This window comes from Triplophysa rosa, linkage group LG20 (assembly GCF_024868665.1).
Source record: "Triplophysa rosa linkage group LG20, Trosa_1v2, whole genome shotgun sequence".
Taxonomy (NCBI): domain Eukaryota; kingdom Metazoa; phylum Chordata; class Actinopteri; order Cypriniformes; family Nemacheilidae; genus Triplophysa; species Triplophysa rosa.
The window spans coordinates 3957688-3972288 of NC_079909.1; the positions used below are offsets into that span (position 1 = coordinate 3957688).

The following is a 14601-nucleotide window of genomic DNA, read 5'->3' on the forward strand; positions in this document are numbered from 1 at the left end:
GGACAAAATACAGCTTTAAAAAATCTAATCAGTTATTTTTTCACTCTTCTCTCACAGACTGCAGTGAAACAGTTTCTTACTGTGCAGAAACCACAATACCATGTTGACAGCATCGTTCAAAGAACATTGATCTTCACCTCATTTAAATCAATGGCACTCATACGTGCTCTGTACTGAACAACCTACAGCTACTAACAGTATAATAGAGTTGTGTGATATTATTTACTACTTAGTGTACTAAGATATTGATGCACACCAAGAGCGATAATGCACTTATATAAATGACATTTCACAGTTTTGATGACATAACCAAGCATTAGAATTAGTCACATGACATTAACCAAAACATTATTCCAAAACTGAGTGCCATTAAAGCTGAATGGGAAAGCTAGATTTCTCCAATTATTATGTCTTTAGGCTGAAATCTGATATAGACCATTTTGCAAGATGTAAATTAAGCACATTTAAGCACTTCCTGTTTCTGGCAGAAAGATATTATTATTAATAAAAAAATGGCATTATTAATAAAAACATTGCCAGCAAGAATGCAAGCCTAACAAAGACATTCAATTTTGTATTATGTGTGTATAAAGACTATTTAGTTATTTCACTTTGTTATTTGCACAATAAATGACAATATATACATTTTTTAAGTTTTTGATAGATTCCTAAATTATTTGTGTTTTCTCCTAATTATTTACTTCCTAACTTTTCTTTTCTTTTCTTTTCTTTTCTTTTCTTTGCTTATAAATGTTCTGTTTGTTGTATTTTGTTGAAATGTTTGTATAGTGTTAAAAAACTGAAACAGGAATTATTTCTGGACTAGCGTTGGAGAAGCGTTGCTTACGTTTTCCGAAGTGGCTAATATGTGTAAAAGTAAAAGTGAAAAAGTCCTCTTGGGATGCGCTTCCTGTTTACATATTGCACAATGGTCTATATAGAAAATAGAAAAAAACTGTACTACACCATATATGTCTCAAATAAATATTTGGATTACAATTATATACTGTACAGTACATGTATTTCAACATATTAAAACTATGAATTGAAGTATTTGCGCATACATGGCCCTATATCATATTTTTGTGTAGTGTACAGGGGAAGGTTTAAAACTTGCTTTAATAAAAAAACCGTTCTGTTTTGGTGCCATTAGTGGAACAGACACTAAACACTTTGCCTTTAAATGAAACTGGACTTTCAGTAGACTGTGTGTAATGCTGTAACTACAGTATACTCACAGTTGTTTTTTCTAAGCAGTGCAATAGGTGGTGGTGTTGACTCTCCAGTAGAGATGTCGTCTTACTCCGGTGCAGTTCCTCTCCTTCTGAACCCTGCCATACACACACATTTGTTTTTATACATTGTTAAGAAAAAGTTTTTTATTTTTTTAATGGACAGACTATATATTCCATCACCGAACCATCCGCCTACCCCTATACCAGCAAACACAATTTAAACTGTAATCTCTCAAAGATCCCTCCACACTGAAACCTGGATAGCGTGTCCTGTATTGTTTGCAATTTCTGCTTTTATATTCTCAGAAAAAGTGTGTAGTTTGTCCCGTTGTCAATGTACTGCCTCACACTACCTGTGCTATCCGTCAATACCACTTTGAAATCCAGACACCGCATGAGTATTGATGCAGAACGTACAAGCTGGAATTCTTCTATTTGATGTTTCCAAGTCTAAGTTCAATGTATTATTGAGTCTCTAAAGTTTAATGGTGGTCTCTGGGCATTATTTATGTTGTTTATGTGTTATTAGGATAATTGAGGGGATGTATGTACTCTATGCCTTTATGAGAGAGAATAACAAGCAAACCAATATACGGCACCACTGTATATACAGTATATGCTGTATACTGTATATATATATTCAGCACAACACTTCTTCATTTGGTTTCACAAGGTCTCGCGTTCTATTGTTTGACATCGAGATCCCACGCAGTTCTGCAACATAATGGAGACATGCCTGTAATTCAAAGTGCCAACCCAATGACAGCTTCATCACAAGCTTTTGTTCAACAAATCCTCCACTAAATGAAGCCAAAATATGCATAGACAGGACAGAATATGAATGTCCTCACTTTACAACAAGCATCTCTTCATTTGCAAAAAAATGAGACGCTGCTCAAAGAAATGACACTTGACGGTCTAGATTGACCTCTGCCGATTTGTTTGAGCGTCTCTTTCCCCTGCAAATATCACAAGACTAACGTCGAGGTCTGCCGAATTGAGGCGGGTATTTTTTTCATGAATGCAAATGAGTTTTAATTAGAGGTATTATTTTCAGATCTTCCATTTAATCTTGTGTGACATTCGTGGAAATAAAAAGGGAGGGGCAGGTCAGCGAGAGAAGCTCTCCATTTAGACACATTCCAAGTCCCTTTTTAAGTCAGCACAACTTCTAATTAGGATGGAATGAGAGTAAGTTTAATCTGGCCTGATTTCATTAGCACACGACTCCGCTCACCCTTGATGAGAACATCAACAGTGCAAAATAAAAAATGGTGTCATAGGCACTGGGATTTGACAGAGTAGATCTGGCCAACGCAGGTGAAAGAATCGGACAAGACATTGGCATCGTCGAAGAATTTAACATCTGCATATATTGTACCTATTATAATATAAGTATTGTCATGATTCTGTCATTCTTGTCATGAGTTTTCTAGTTCTGTGGACAGAGTCGTGACAGTACCATGTCTTTTGTGCTTGTTGCGTTATGTGTGGAAGACAGATGGCCATTGTGGTTACTTTGTGCCATGTGTTTCTCCTGTCGCGTGCCTTGGCCCCGCCCTCTTGTTTCCCGGTAATTCTCCTCATTAGTGTTTGATTCCCGTCACCTGCCCATCACTTTCCTGTGTAATCATCCTTCATTAGTGTTCCCCTATGTTTAGCCCTAGTTCTCTTTGTCCTGTGCTGGTTCATTATAGTTCGTCTGTGTGTTTTGCACTTGTCTGAGTGAAGGATTCCCCTAAAAGATTACTGTATACCTTGTTCCTGTCTTGCCTTGTGTTTTGTGGACTTATTTTGTCGTTTGGACTTGGTTTGTTTTGCCCCCTCGTGGGAAGTTTTTGTTTGAGGCCTTGTTTTTTGATTTATTGTTTGCCCCATCATGGGTTATTTGTTTAATAAATATATTTTTCCATCCCTGCTGTCTGGGTCTGGGTTCTCTGTCAGTTTCATGACAAAATATAGTATGATATGCAGATTAATTATTCAAATCCATTGCAATTTATCAAATTTTTAATAAAAAAGGCCCCGACTTACATTGCGATATTGTGGCAGGCAAGTAAATCATTGACTCGACACAAGAAAAATGGCTTTAGAAATCAATATATTTCCATATCATTCATTAGAAGCTTGTCACTGACCTTGAGTCTACACCAATTATTGACTTCAGATATTTTAATTGGCTACACGTACAGTGCATGCATACATATATGGGTGGTTGACAGATATACCATACATGTGTATGGTGTGATATAGAACAAAAAACAGTTTTTATAATATAAATTAGCATAAGAGATATTTATCTTTCACAGTTTTTTGTTTTCCTGTTTTCATCACGTGTGGTCTGGTGTGAAAACAACACGGACTGTATAAAAAAAATGTTGACTCAACTTACATTTTTATGTAAAAGCCACAAATACTCTTGTCAAGGCAACTTACAAACTAGTTGAGACAGTAAAAACTTAAGATGTTAAGTTCAATGAAGAAATTCAGAAACTGCAAGTAGAGTCAAATTAAGAAAATTGCTAAACTGCGAAATCATTATTTACAGTGTACCCCACCCCAAATTACTCATCTCTTAACAAGAATAACTCTAGTTTTGACTGCAGCTTGACCCGTGAACTGCAGTATTTTAAAAAAATCCACAAACTGGCAAAAAATGTGCAGGTGGAAATATGTTGTGACATGATTAATTTACTGGCAATCCACTGTGATATAAGTATGTTAGAGAACAACTTCAAGTAACTTGAGAACTTAAAATATTTCAGCTGTCCTGTCAGACATTAGCACAGTGTCGGACAGAAACAGGTTGTTCTAGTGATAAGAAAGCTTCACTTACCGTCAGATACAACAGCTCATTGAAGAGTCCATTGCGTTTGCTCTGCAGGTAGGCATTGGAGCTGCCCATCTTGGCTATTCTTATCCGGGACAAACGGGCTTTCTATGTGGGCAGAAAGGACCAGAGTCAGACGGACTCTGGTAATGTAATGAATTATCTACCAGGATCCAATCAGTCATCCCATTCATCCATGCCAAACCAGAGAAACATCATTGTTCAATTAAAGACCAAGTGTACATGAGTCACAGAGAGCTTAATTTATCTATATATAAAATGTATGGGGATTATTAGGACTGTCATTGAGCAAATATTATATAGACAGATTAGATTGGAATGTCAAACAGTAACATTTTTAAGTAATAAAATGCTTCTACTTTGAAGAAAAAATAAAAATCCCGAAACAAAGCATTATTGGTAAACTAAAGCAGCCACTTTTTTGAAGCTGATGTGTAGTGCATTTGTTCTGATTTAGATCAGTTTTGCCAATCACCACAGCAAAGTCTGGATGTCTCCAAATCCAACACACCTGATTCAGTTCATTATCTCATTAGTAGAGACTCCATCGCTTGAATTGGATGTCAGAAAATGAAGACAGGCCCCAACATTGAGAAAGTGTGGACTCTAGAGAGGATTTCTCCAATTCAACCAGTCCAGGCAAAAACAGCAGTACTCATCATGCATTGCAGACTGCAACAAGCACTGATCTGAGGGTTTTGTCACAGGCCTTAGAAGTTTGTCTGCAACAACAAAATCCAGCCAAAAGTCCCATAGCGTGAGCTTGCCTTTAATGGTGTTCAGCTGTTTTGGCGAAATAAATATTTTTCTTAGTATATTTTTCTGAAAACATTGACTACGTTTACATGCGCACCAATACTGCGATTATTTCTAATAATCAGAGTAAGCACTTAATCGCATTAACATGTTTATGTGACATGAGAACACCTCTTTGCTCCCGTTTACATGAAAGTTTCATGAGTCTGATTTTTGCTATAATACACAGCACAAATCTCAAATACAGTAGGTGTGTGTTACTGGCTATCATTTTAATATATTTGCATCAAATGCAAAACACGGTTTTGTGAACGTATTTTATGGTTATTCAGCGATGTGTCGCGTTGTTTCTGTGTGAAGACAAGGAGCAGAGACTACTGACAGCGAGTTGTGTTGACATAAAAACTTTAGAATTTCTTAAGATGCATGACAGAAGCACATGCGCACCTTGGTCAGAGCAGTATAAATGCGATGAAGGTGTTTACATGCTTTCTCATTGCAATTAAAACCGGCGTACACCACGTGTTACTTCGATTATGCTTACTGCAATTATGAGCTTAATCGCATTATTTTAAATCCAATTATTGCGTTTACATGATAATCGCAATATTGCCAAAATCATATTATAATCGCATTATGAGGGTGCATGTAAACGTAGTCATTGTTAGTGCATTGACAATTTCTTGCAGTTTTATTTTTTCATCATATTTCTGTCATCAGTGTGCTTAAATTTAACCGGTTTAATCAACGTTGTGATTCATCATTTCTATTCATTATTATATGAATTGGTTATTATCATCAACGATCAGAAAACCATTGTCAAAGGACCTTTTCATCAGTATTTTAGTTGTATGATCAACACTGATTATACTCATATGTTGTTTATGCAACGTTTGATTGGAAATTTTATTTAAAAATTTTGATTGAAATCTTCAGTGTTTTAAAAGGTAATTCATGAGCATTACGCCTTGTGCACAGCAAAGAGGATCCAAGCCGCTTTGCTTTCAGGTATGACGCCCTACACGTTTCACGTAACAGTATCTGGATTGGATCATCTGGGGTGAGAAATGAAAAGAGAATGAGGTGAGGTGGGTAAAACGGATGGGAAATAGAGGCGATATCTCAGAAATTGCTGATATCAGTTCTAAGTGCTTTTCTCCTATTCAAGGTGAGTATCAATTCTGAAGAGTCCGTCTCCTACTTGTTGGCAGTGAAAGGTCAGAGCTAAAGGAGATGCTTTCGATTTAACAGAAGCCATTTGGTGAGACAAAATCGTTTGTTTTCTAAAGACGCTGGCCGTCGACGCTTTCGAATATAGTGTCATTCAGACACTAAGGATTTAAGGATTTTGCCCACGTGCAGGACAGAGACTGAGTTGAAGATAAATTAAGTAATGAACTTACAAAACAACATACGGTGGTCGCGAAAGACTTCAAAGAGCTATCCAGAACTTCTGTCACGACTATAGCAGCTAAACCAATTGTGCTAATGGAATAAACAGTTGAAAACAGAAGCCCATTGCTCACAGGTGAGGCCATGTGTCATATGAAGCTCTGGAGACCTGCGCTGGATGTCTGTGCTTATGAAAATAGCCATGGGGAGGTAATGGAATAGAGTCCCCACACTAATCTAAGCTCAATTCAGTAAATGACTGTTCAACAACCATTTTTCAAGAGGCAAGGCAGAGCATCTGCGATTTGCTCGGAGCTGCGTGCACTTTCAATTATTCACAATTTCAAAAGTTGAAACAGCAGAGATCAAAAGTTTAAAATTGCAGAGATGATGGACAACCCGGAAATTGTTTGCAATTCTTTTTTATGTCCGTGGGTTTCCGTGTGTATTGATGAAAGCGAAATGAGCAGAATATATATTGTTGTTCTGACAAGTAATAGGATACGCTGTTGCGTTGCGTCTTGACAGAGAAACGGCAATAAAAGACAGAGAAATGGTATTCTCGCAAGCAAAATGTCACAAAAATATTTATGAGCCTTATGACTGCTTCAACCTTCCCATTTCTGAATTTCCTATCCTTAATGACAAATTTTCTCTGCCCAATATGAACCTGCTCCATCCATCTTATTCATAAAGCCCCAAACAAAATTCACTTCTATCGTATCTTCAAACCTTTTCTTTCTACATAACCTTTTATCTTAGCTTTTGCATGTCCTCAGTTAGACATCTCAGCTGTCAGACGCTATAAGAACTACATGTCCCCTCAGCTTCTATGATTGCTCTGCTCTGGTGGTCCTTCAAATCTGTGTCCTCTGACTTTAAATGAAGTGGCCCTTGAAATACCTCTGCGTCCTACCTTCCTCTTAGTTTCTCGCTTGACATATTTCTTGCTCCCTGATTTCTCCATGCCACGCCGGACTCAACTTCACCGTCTCCTTACTGCTGTTACCCCGCCCCACCCATTTAGGGCAGCCACTAAGATCGGGTGGAGCTATGAATGCGGCCTCCCTGTCGGTCCAGTAAATTGGCACTGTGATTTGGGCTAAAAGAATAGAAAGCCATTTGCCTGCAGGGTCACCGTTCCGGATCAGTGTTCGAGCGGAGGTAATGTCACATGAGGCGGAAGGACACAGGGAACCACGGCAGGCTAAACACCAAAAAAGCAAAGCGATTTCTATGTGAATGAGACACCTCTGCTGATATTGAGATTTGTTTGGGTGTGAGAGATATCACGGCGAGATGAAGCCCCAGATGGGCCTACTAATTGTAATGTTCAGCCTGGAGCAGGCCAGTATTAAACTGGAATGAAGACAGATGAAAGAAGGGCCGAGGCACGGAGATTCATCCTGGCAATATCCGCTCGTCTTTCTTTAATGAGTCGATTGAGGCTTTGGATGTTTTGAATGAGGAGGCCTGCAGGAATGAGAGCAGGAGGTGTCTGGTGGGAGGAGGATGATGAGGGAGATCATTATTGATCAGAGTGAGACTGAAGGGGAATCGCCCAAAAGCACTCATACATGAGTCTTGCTCAACTGAAGGTCAGACTGGTTTGACATCATATAAAAACTTTTTATACTTTTAAACTTTTTTTTTGATATAGCAATAGACGATCTCAAGCCTGGGGTTTATGAGGCCTCTGTTTGTCCTTTTCTAGGGTTGTTACTGTACAATACTAAAACTTTCTCCACACAATCCTCCAAATTTAATAACACAGTGGTTAAGAAAGGACAATCCATGGCTAGCCGTGCATATAAAGTACATTAATGCACAATGTGGAGGCCAAGAACCACCCGACGCGAAGTGCATTTAAATCCTTTAATGCACGGCTAGCCATGGATTATCCCGCTTATACCATGGTCATTTGCCAAGTTATTAATGTTTACAGTGTCATTTTTGATCAGACAGGTAAAAATTAAGGTTATTTTTGTCAGTTAATTTCAAATGTTGATCAAACTGACTGGAAGTACCTGTGCATTAAACTGTTTTAATGCACACTTTCCAGCCAATCAGAATTGAGTATACAAACAGACCATGGTATAAATAAATAAAAATATAAAAAAATATAAACAGATTAAATATATTCATTGGTTATCTTCTTAAGTTGGGGAGGGCAATGTTGAAACACTATTAGTTTATTATTAGAATATTACTTTAGCTACATACGTTTAACCTACATATTTTAAAATATTTTTACCATAATAAAATTAAAACACACAAAAAGAAACACCCAAGCTTTTTTTTCCAGCGCCAGAACATTTGATCATATTCACAGATATTCGGAAGAATGTTTGACATCATCTGGGACATCATTGACCACTAGTGATCTGGGTTTTTTCCAACCAGTGGGTCCCACTTTTATGAAATTATTTGGCCCGCCCCAGCCCGCACCACACCACTGTATTTATTTTTACAACCCGCCCGCACCCGAGACCATTAAATAGTCATAGACTACTAGACATTGTAATGTAAATGAAAACAGGCTTTATTTCATCCTAAAAGTGCTTGGAAACAGCCATTAGATTACATCGCCCTGTAAACTGGCAACAACATACACTTATGAACCAAAGAAACTTGCACTTCACGTAGCCGATACTGCTGTTGTCTCCTGCTGCAACTAATTCTGAGAACCGGTCCCAAACATAAGATTTAGCAGCTTGACCTTCTTTTCTTTTAATAATGTAAATTCCCGACCTTATTTTCTCACGCACCTCGTCTTCCATATTCACTTTTATTTCTCTGTTTGTTTTGTTGTTGTGGCTGGCGGCGGGAGCTGCTTGGCGCTTTCGTGACGTGTTCGGTTTGGGGAAATCACGCAAGTTACGTTGCTACGTAGGCCTAGGCCATATTGTAACCTTATCAAAGAACCTAATAAAATATGAAAATATATATTCCCAAATATTTAATATAGGCTATAGGGAATTGCACGCAACGTACATGCTTTTTTTTTTAATGACCCGCCCCAACCGCCCCGCAAATAAAGTGACAATTTATTTACCTGCCCCAACCCGACCCGCAAGTTATGAGATGACCACCATAGAAGGAAAAATTAAAAGTTAGTCAAATGTGCCACACAACTGTTTGTCTCCTTTTTCAACAGAACCAAATAATACCAATTTTTCCCTACTATTGTAGTGGATGAGGTCCCAGACTGGAAATTGCCGACATTCTTCCAAATATCTTTCTCTGTGTTCATCAGATGAGGGTGCGTAAATGATGACAGAATTTTCATTTTTGGATGAACCAGCCATTTAATGTGGGCATCTATGAATTGCCATACAGTGCCACATTTTTTTTTCTTTTTTATAACCAGTTGCAGCATCCCTTATCCTGCAGACTTGTTGAAACTGTTTGATGGTAAAGTGCACAGGCAAACACAAGGGTCTCTTACAGCTCTTTAAATCCTGTTTGTCTCTCTTTCTTTTACTGTATCTAAATGTTTTTTGGATGGTCATTGTACTGCAGTGTTTAATTCCAACCCATCTGTAATGGTCAAGTAATCCAGAAGACTTTAATCAGGTTCAGATTTGATCAGGGTTAGAAGTAAAGCCTGCAGTGCAGTGTGTTAAGGTGAGTAGCGGGCTGGGCTGAGGTCATGCTCCCAGCCGTGGCCCACCGGTTCATTCACAGCTCTTCTGCGCAGGCTTAGCCGACGTTAGTAGGTGATCTGCGATGGGCAGGCGGGGCACACGCGCGCTCACAATCGCACACACAAGCATACTGCTCACCCTTTACCCCGCATCAGTTTGGCAAAGCTCAGCAACTAGTTAAAGGTGTTCACCTGTACCTTCTGAGCACGCCGCTTATCTGCCCTCTGGTTCTGATGGTAGATTCGGCTAAAGTTGGACACAATGACGGGCACGGGCAGAGCTATTACCAGCACCCCGCTCAGCGAGCAGATGGAACCAAAAATCTTCCCGGCGATCGTCTTGGGCACCATGTCTCCGTAACTGGAAAAAAGAGTGAACCGGAGAAAATGAGACGGTAGAAAGTCAAACAAAATCAGACGAAAAATGATAAACGAATGGGGAAACAAATTAGCAAACAAACATTCAAACAACATTTTGTTGAGGTAAATTGCTGGTTTGCCGCTGCATAAATATTACAGTTATTGTCGCATGAACTGCAGCAAACTTCCCTCTGTGCTCTATATGGAGGCCATTGTGGCCGTTATTGTAATTCAATTACACAGGAACCAAAGGTTGAGAAAGGACACATCACATGTGGCGGAGAGGCAGAGAGATAGGGCGCTATCTGCAAAGCCAGTCCATCTTAAAAACCTGCCAGCCCACTCCTAAGCCAGAACCCACGGCTTTATCTGACTCGTCAGGTACAAGCTGGCGTGGAGAGGTGCCAAGACGCCACTCGCTGAGGTACCTGAAGTCATTAGCTTTGACCACTAGATGAACATTAAATCAAGTTGTACAGCACCATAACAATGTGCTTCAAATTCAAGACTAGGAACAATCCAAACAGACTTGATTTCACCGGACTCGTACTGCAATTGTTTTGCAAGCTTTTTCATTAACACAATTTACAAAACCAAAAGCTCTAGCTCCCATTCAGTCGTCCATTTTCAACCAACTATGCCTCTTTTCATACTGACCCCCTGTCAGACTGAAATAGACTTCAACAAGCCAGACCGGCCACTACACACCAGAACACATTTTAATGTTATAAGATTTTACAGCAGCATGTGAATTTATCAACACACTAAAACTGTCGTCTGATACCTTCACGCTGTCTTCACGCTTACTGCACAAAAGTAATGGTGTCCCATTACTCCACGAGCAGTTGTCTGCATTTCAAAATATTCTCGATTATTTGCAAGAGAGGACACAGAGATGTGACAGGTCTGCTGCAGATTAATTATAGATTTGCCTCTGCAACCCAAACTTTCAACAAAGTGAAGAGAAGACAAAGAAACTAAAGGGAACGCACGACGGAGGCATCAGTGCATGAAGGGGTCAAAGGGGTTCGCTTAGTCACATTTGCTAATGCTGTAAAACCTCACAGAGCTTTAAAATACAAGTGGATTCAGAGAATGTATGGATGGATTTTGGCTAAATCTGAAAGTCTCCTGTGACCTGTCACATTTACCAAATACATCACAGGGTTCATGATGCTAATCCATCTGAGGTCAGGGTCAGTTCTGATAATGCTTGGTTACCTATGCTGTCCTAGCAATTTTACCACGTTTTGGGGGTTTTGTTGAGGGGGACGTGTTCGCCAATTATGATACAAGTGGCCAATCTTAAATATTTGATCTTTGTACATCTTCATATTTTTATATGGTGACTAAATATTTCAGCTATGTGGTGCCACAATGAATTCTGTAGGAAAAATAAACTTGGTATACTTGATCAAGTTTAGTAGCAAATTTTCACCTTTGGAAACTGACAGGTGTATTTTTTAATGGTTTGATTTAGCCCTCATATCATACATCACCAAATAACATTATTCTTGTCATTTGATTAAAACTGTTGTATGTTTCAGTTCATCTTAAATTTGGTTTATTTTGTGTTGTAGGCCTATTTTGTGTGTTTAATCGAAATACAAGTTTAGGCAGGTAGAGAGAGAGAGAGTTTGGGCCTTAATGGAAAATGTTAACGGGTGCTAAATATTTCGCAATATTATGTGCAGTATTAACACAACGTTGATCAAATCTTAGCCAATCGGTATATTGTGACACCCCAATTTTAGGTCCTAAAAATATGCTTTTTATTTTATTAGAAAAAAATATCATTTTTTCCCTGAAGGTGACCAAATTCGCAATGCCCAAACCTAAACTCATCTGTTTGCAGTCTCACAGTAGACGATTCTTGTAGTATAAAATCCAGAAGTCTCCCTCCACACGTATACATTCATATTCTGCATTGATTTTTTGGGCTGAGTGCTACATAAGATGGTAACAGGGTGACCATATGCCGCCGGCATCAGAGCCCAAGGGAGAGGTCTGGGCGGCTTTCCACCATCACCATGGCCACTGTTCCAGACAAATTCTTAGACCACAAAGAATGCACCTGCCAAAATAATGTCGCCCTCACGTACTGGCCAAAGGATATCTTAAAGATGAAACAAAATGTTTCAAATTGTCTTAAGCAAGGATTGGAATTAACACCCACCACCAGCCAACACAGTATGTCACAATAGGTGTATGTCACAGTGACTGATGGAGAAACAATATTACATAGCACTGCACAATATACAGTATATTTTGTTTATTCTTCAGCCAATGCGATAGACAACCTGTAAGATGTTTCATATCAACATATCTTTGGTCCACACAATAAGCATTTCTTATTTTTTTTTACATTTGTTTAATATATAACAACTGTTGGTAAAAATGGGCTAAAAGGTAATTTTTCTCTTACTGCTCCTGGACCTATTTCAGAAAGCCTGATTTGCATTTAGTCCTAGAACTTTCTATTTGAAGACAAAACAAAAGTTATCCCCAAAATGTATCAAAACGTATAAACTAAATAACAATCAGTTAACAACTTTCCAGTTCATTGGAACACCCACATAAAAAGCACAACAGCCTGAAACAGGGACTACAAAATAAACATGGCAGGTGTAGTCTGTAGAAAACACACAAACTTTACAGCAGTTTGATTTACCAATCATTTTAAATGGGAGACTGAAGTGGTTTCTATTACCCAGAAAGAAATTACCTTTAAAGAAAGAGCTGCCACTGACAGAAGGGTAGTCTCGCCGCTTTCTTTGGGCAAGACCCGCCCAATAGGCCATATGACTGACAGGTAAATCAAGCAATAACGTTTAAGAACAAAATGTTTAAGAACAACACTTCAATGACTGTGTTACTGTGCAGTTAGTTTGAAGTTTATGCTTTTTCATGCATGTCCCTGTTGAAAAAACCAGCATATGCTGGGTTAGGTATGTTTTAATGCTGGTTTGACCAGCTTAAACCAGCTAAGGACCAGCACATGACCATCTTAAACCAGCACAAACCAGCATCAAAACATACCATACCAGCATATGCTGTTTTTTTCAACAGGGGCTAATCATTCACAATACATAAACCACACATTAATCGCAGTGAAATGTGTTAAACTACTAAACATAGATGATAATAATTCAAAAAGGAATGAAAAACAAGTCTCACACAATGCACCTATCAAATCAGGGACTCACGGCAACCTTTAGACATTGAACCATTGTGCAAAAATGTAATGTGTGTACATTTTCTCCTCTCTTTGCTTAATGTACCACTATGACACTGGGAATGGTTTAGAAACCTCTTTGAAGACAGTCATTATATTTTCAGTTCACCGTTATAATGGGGTAACATAACTTCTGACTGACACAAAAGCAATCAGATGGCTTTAAAGAGGCCGTCTGGCTGCAATGCCAAAAGACTTCCTCAGCTGCACCTGCCTGTCATACTTTTAATGATGTCATTCCCCCAGTCAGTGGTGTAGTCGAGGGTATACGCAGGTATACGGCGTATACCCACTACTTTATCAGTCGGCAATGCGTATACACAGTTGTGTAGTCCAGGGCCCCTCGCTAATTTTTCCATGGTGTGTGATAAAAGTCGTGAATAACAGGGAAAACTGAATGAAGTGCTGCCAATATTGTAGAAAACGCCAATGACTGATCTCAGATCTGATCTACCCCAGCGTTATAATAGCGCATGTCAATCTAATTGAGGTGGCCAATCAAATGAAGGAAGGCGAGAATTATTGTCCAATCAAATGAAAGAAGGTGGGAGTTGCTTTTGACAGAAGCCCACCTCAAGGTCAGTTTTAACTGTGAAAGAGCGCGATGTAAGTAACTAAATGTTTAATGTTGACAACTGTTGTATCATAGAAATGTTAGGGGCCGTTCACATGTCGCGTCTAAAAATGCTGGCTGCGTTGCTTTCTACCTCTTTCCACTGCTCTCGGGAGTTTGCGCGCCCCGTGGTGCCGGTGGACGTGCATCAACATAGTAAACGACCAAATGTAATATCCAGTCATGTAAACACTGTAAGCGTATACATTACACGTTTCATGTAATGTCAGTGTGAAGAGACAAAACATGGCCAGACCTTCACTAGGTCATGCTAGAGCGCGTTTGTCATGGCTCTGCCTCACTTAGTCATGCTTTTCTTGGTCCTGTGGCAGAGTCATGACAAAGCCTTTGGTTATGTGTGGAGAGAAACATATTATTGTCATTTTGACAATAATATGCGTTCTCTCCAGTGTCTTGTCATTGGCCCCGCCCCTCTCGTTTCATGTATTGCTTCCCTGCCGTGTCTGATGTTTCCCACCTGCCCTGTGTAATTATCCCTCGTTTGTCTCTCCT

At 39.1% G+C, this 14601-nt stretch overlaps 1 protein-coding gene across 3 annotated transcripts in view; it reads right to left on the minus strand.

The window, feature by feature from the left end:
* LOC130571088 (potassium voltage-gated channel subfamily D member 3-like) overlaps nucleotides 1-14601 on the minus strand; it is a 123157-nt gene that overhangs the window by 9047 nt on the left and 99509 nt on the right. For 2 of the 3 annotated variants that reach the window (XM_057361802.1, XM_057361805.1), the window contains 3 exons: nucleotides 10073-10241; nucleotides 4072-4173; nucleotides 1239-1331 (listed from right to left, as the gene is read on the minus strand). In XM_057361802.1, the coding sequence (XP_057217785.1) occupies nucleotides 1239-1331; nucleotides 4072-4173; nucleotides 10073-10241 (364 nt within the window). The remainder of the gene's footprint in view (nucleotides 1-1238; nucleotides 1332-4071; nucleotides 4174-10072; nucleotides 10242-14601) is intronic. The other variant, XM_057361806.1, reaches the window with a different exon arrangement.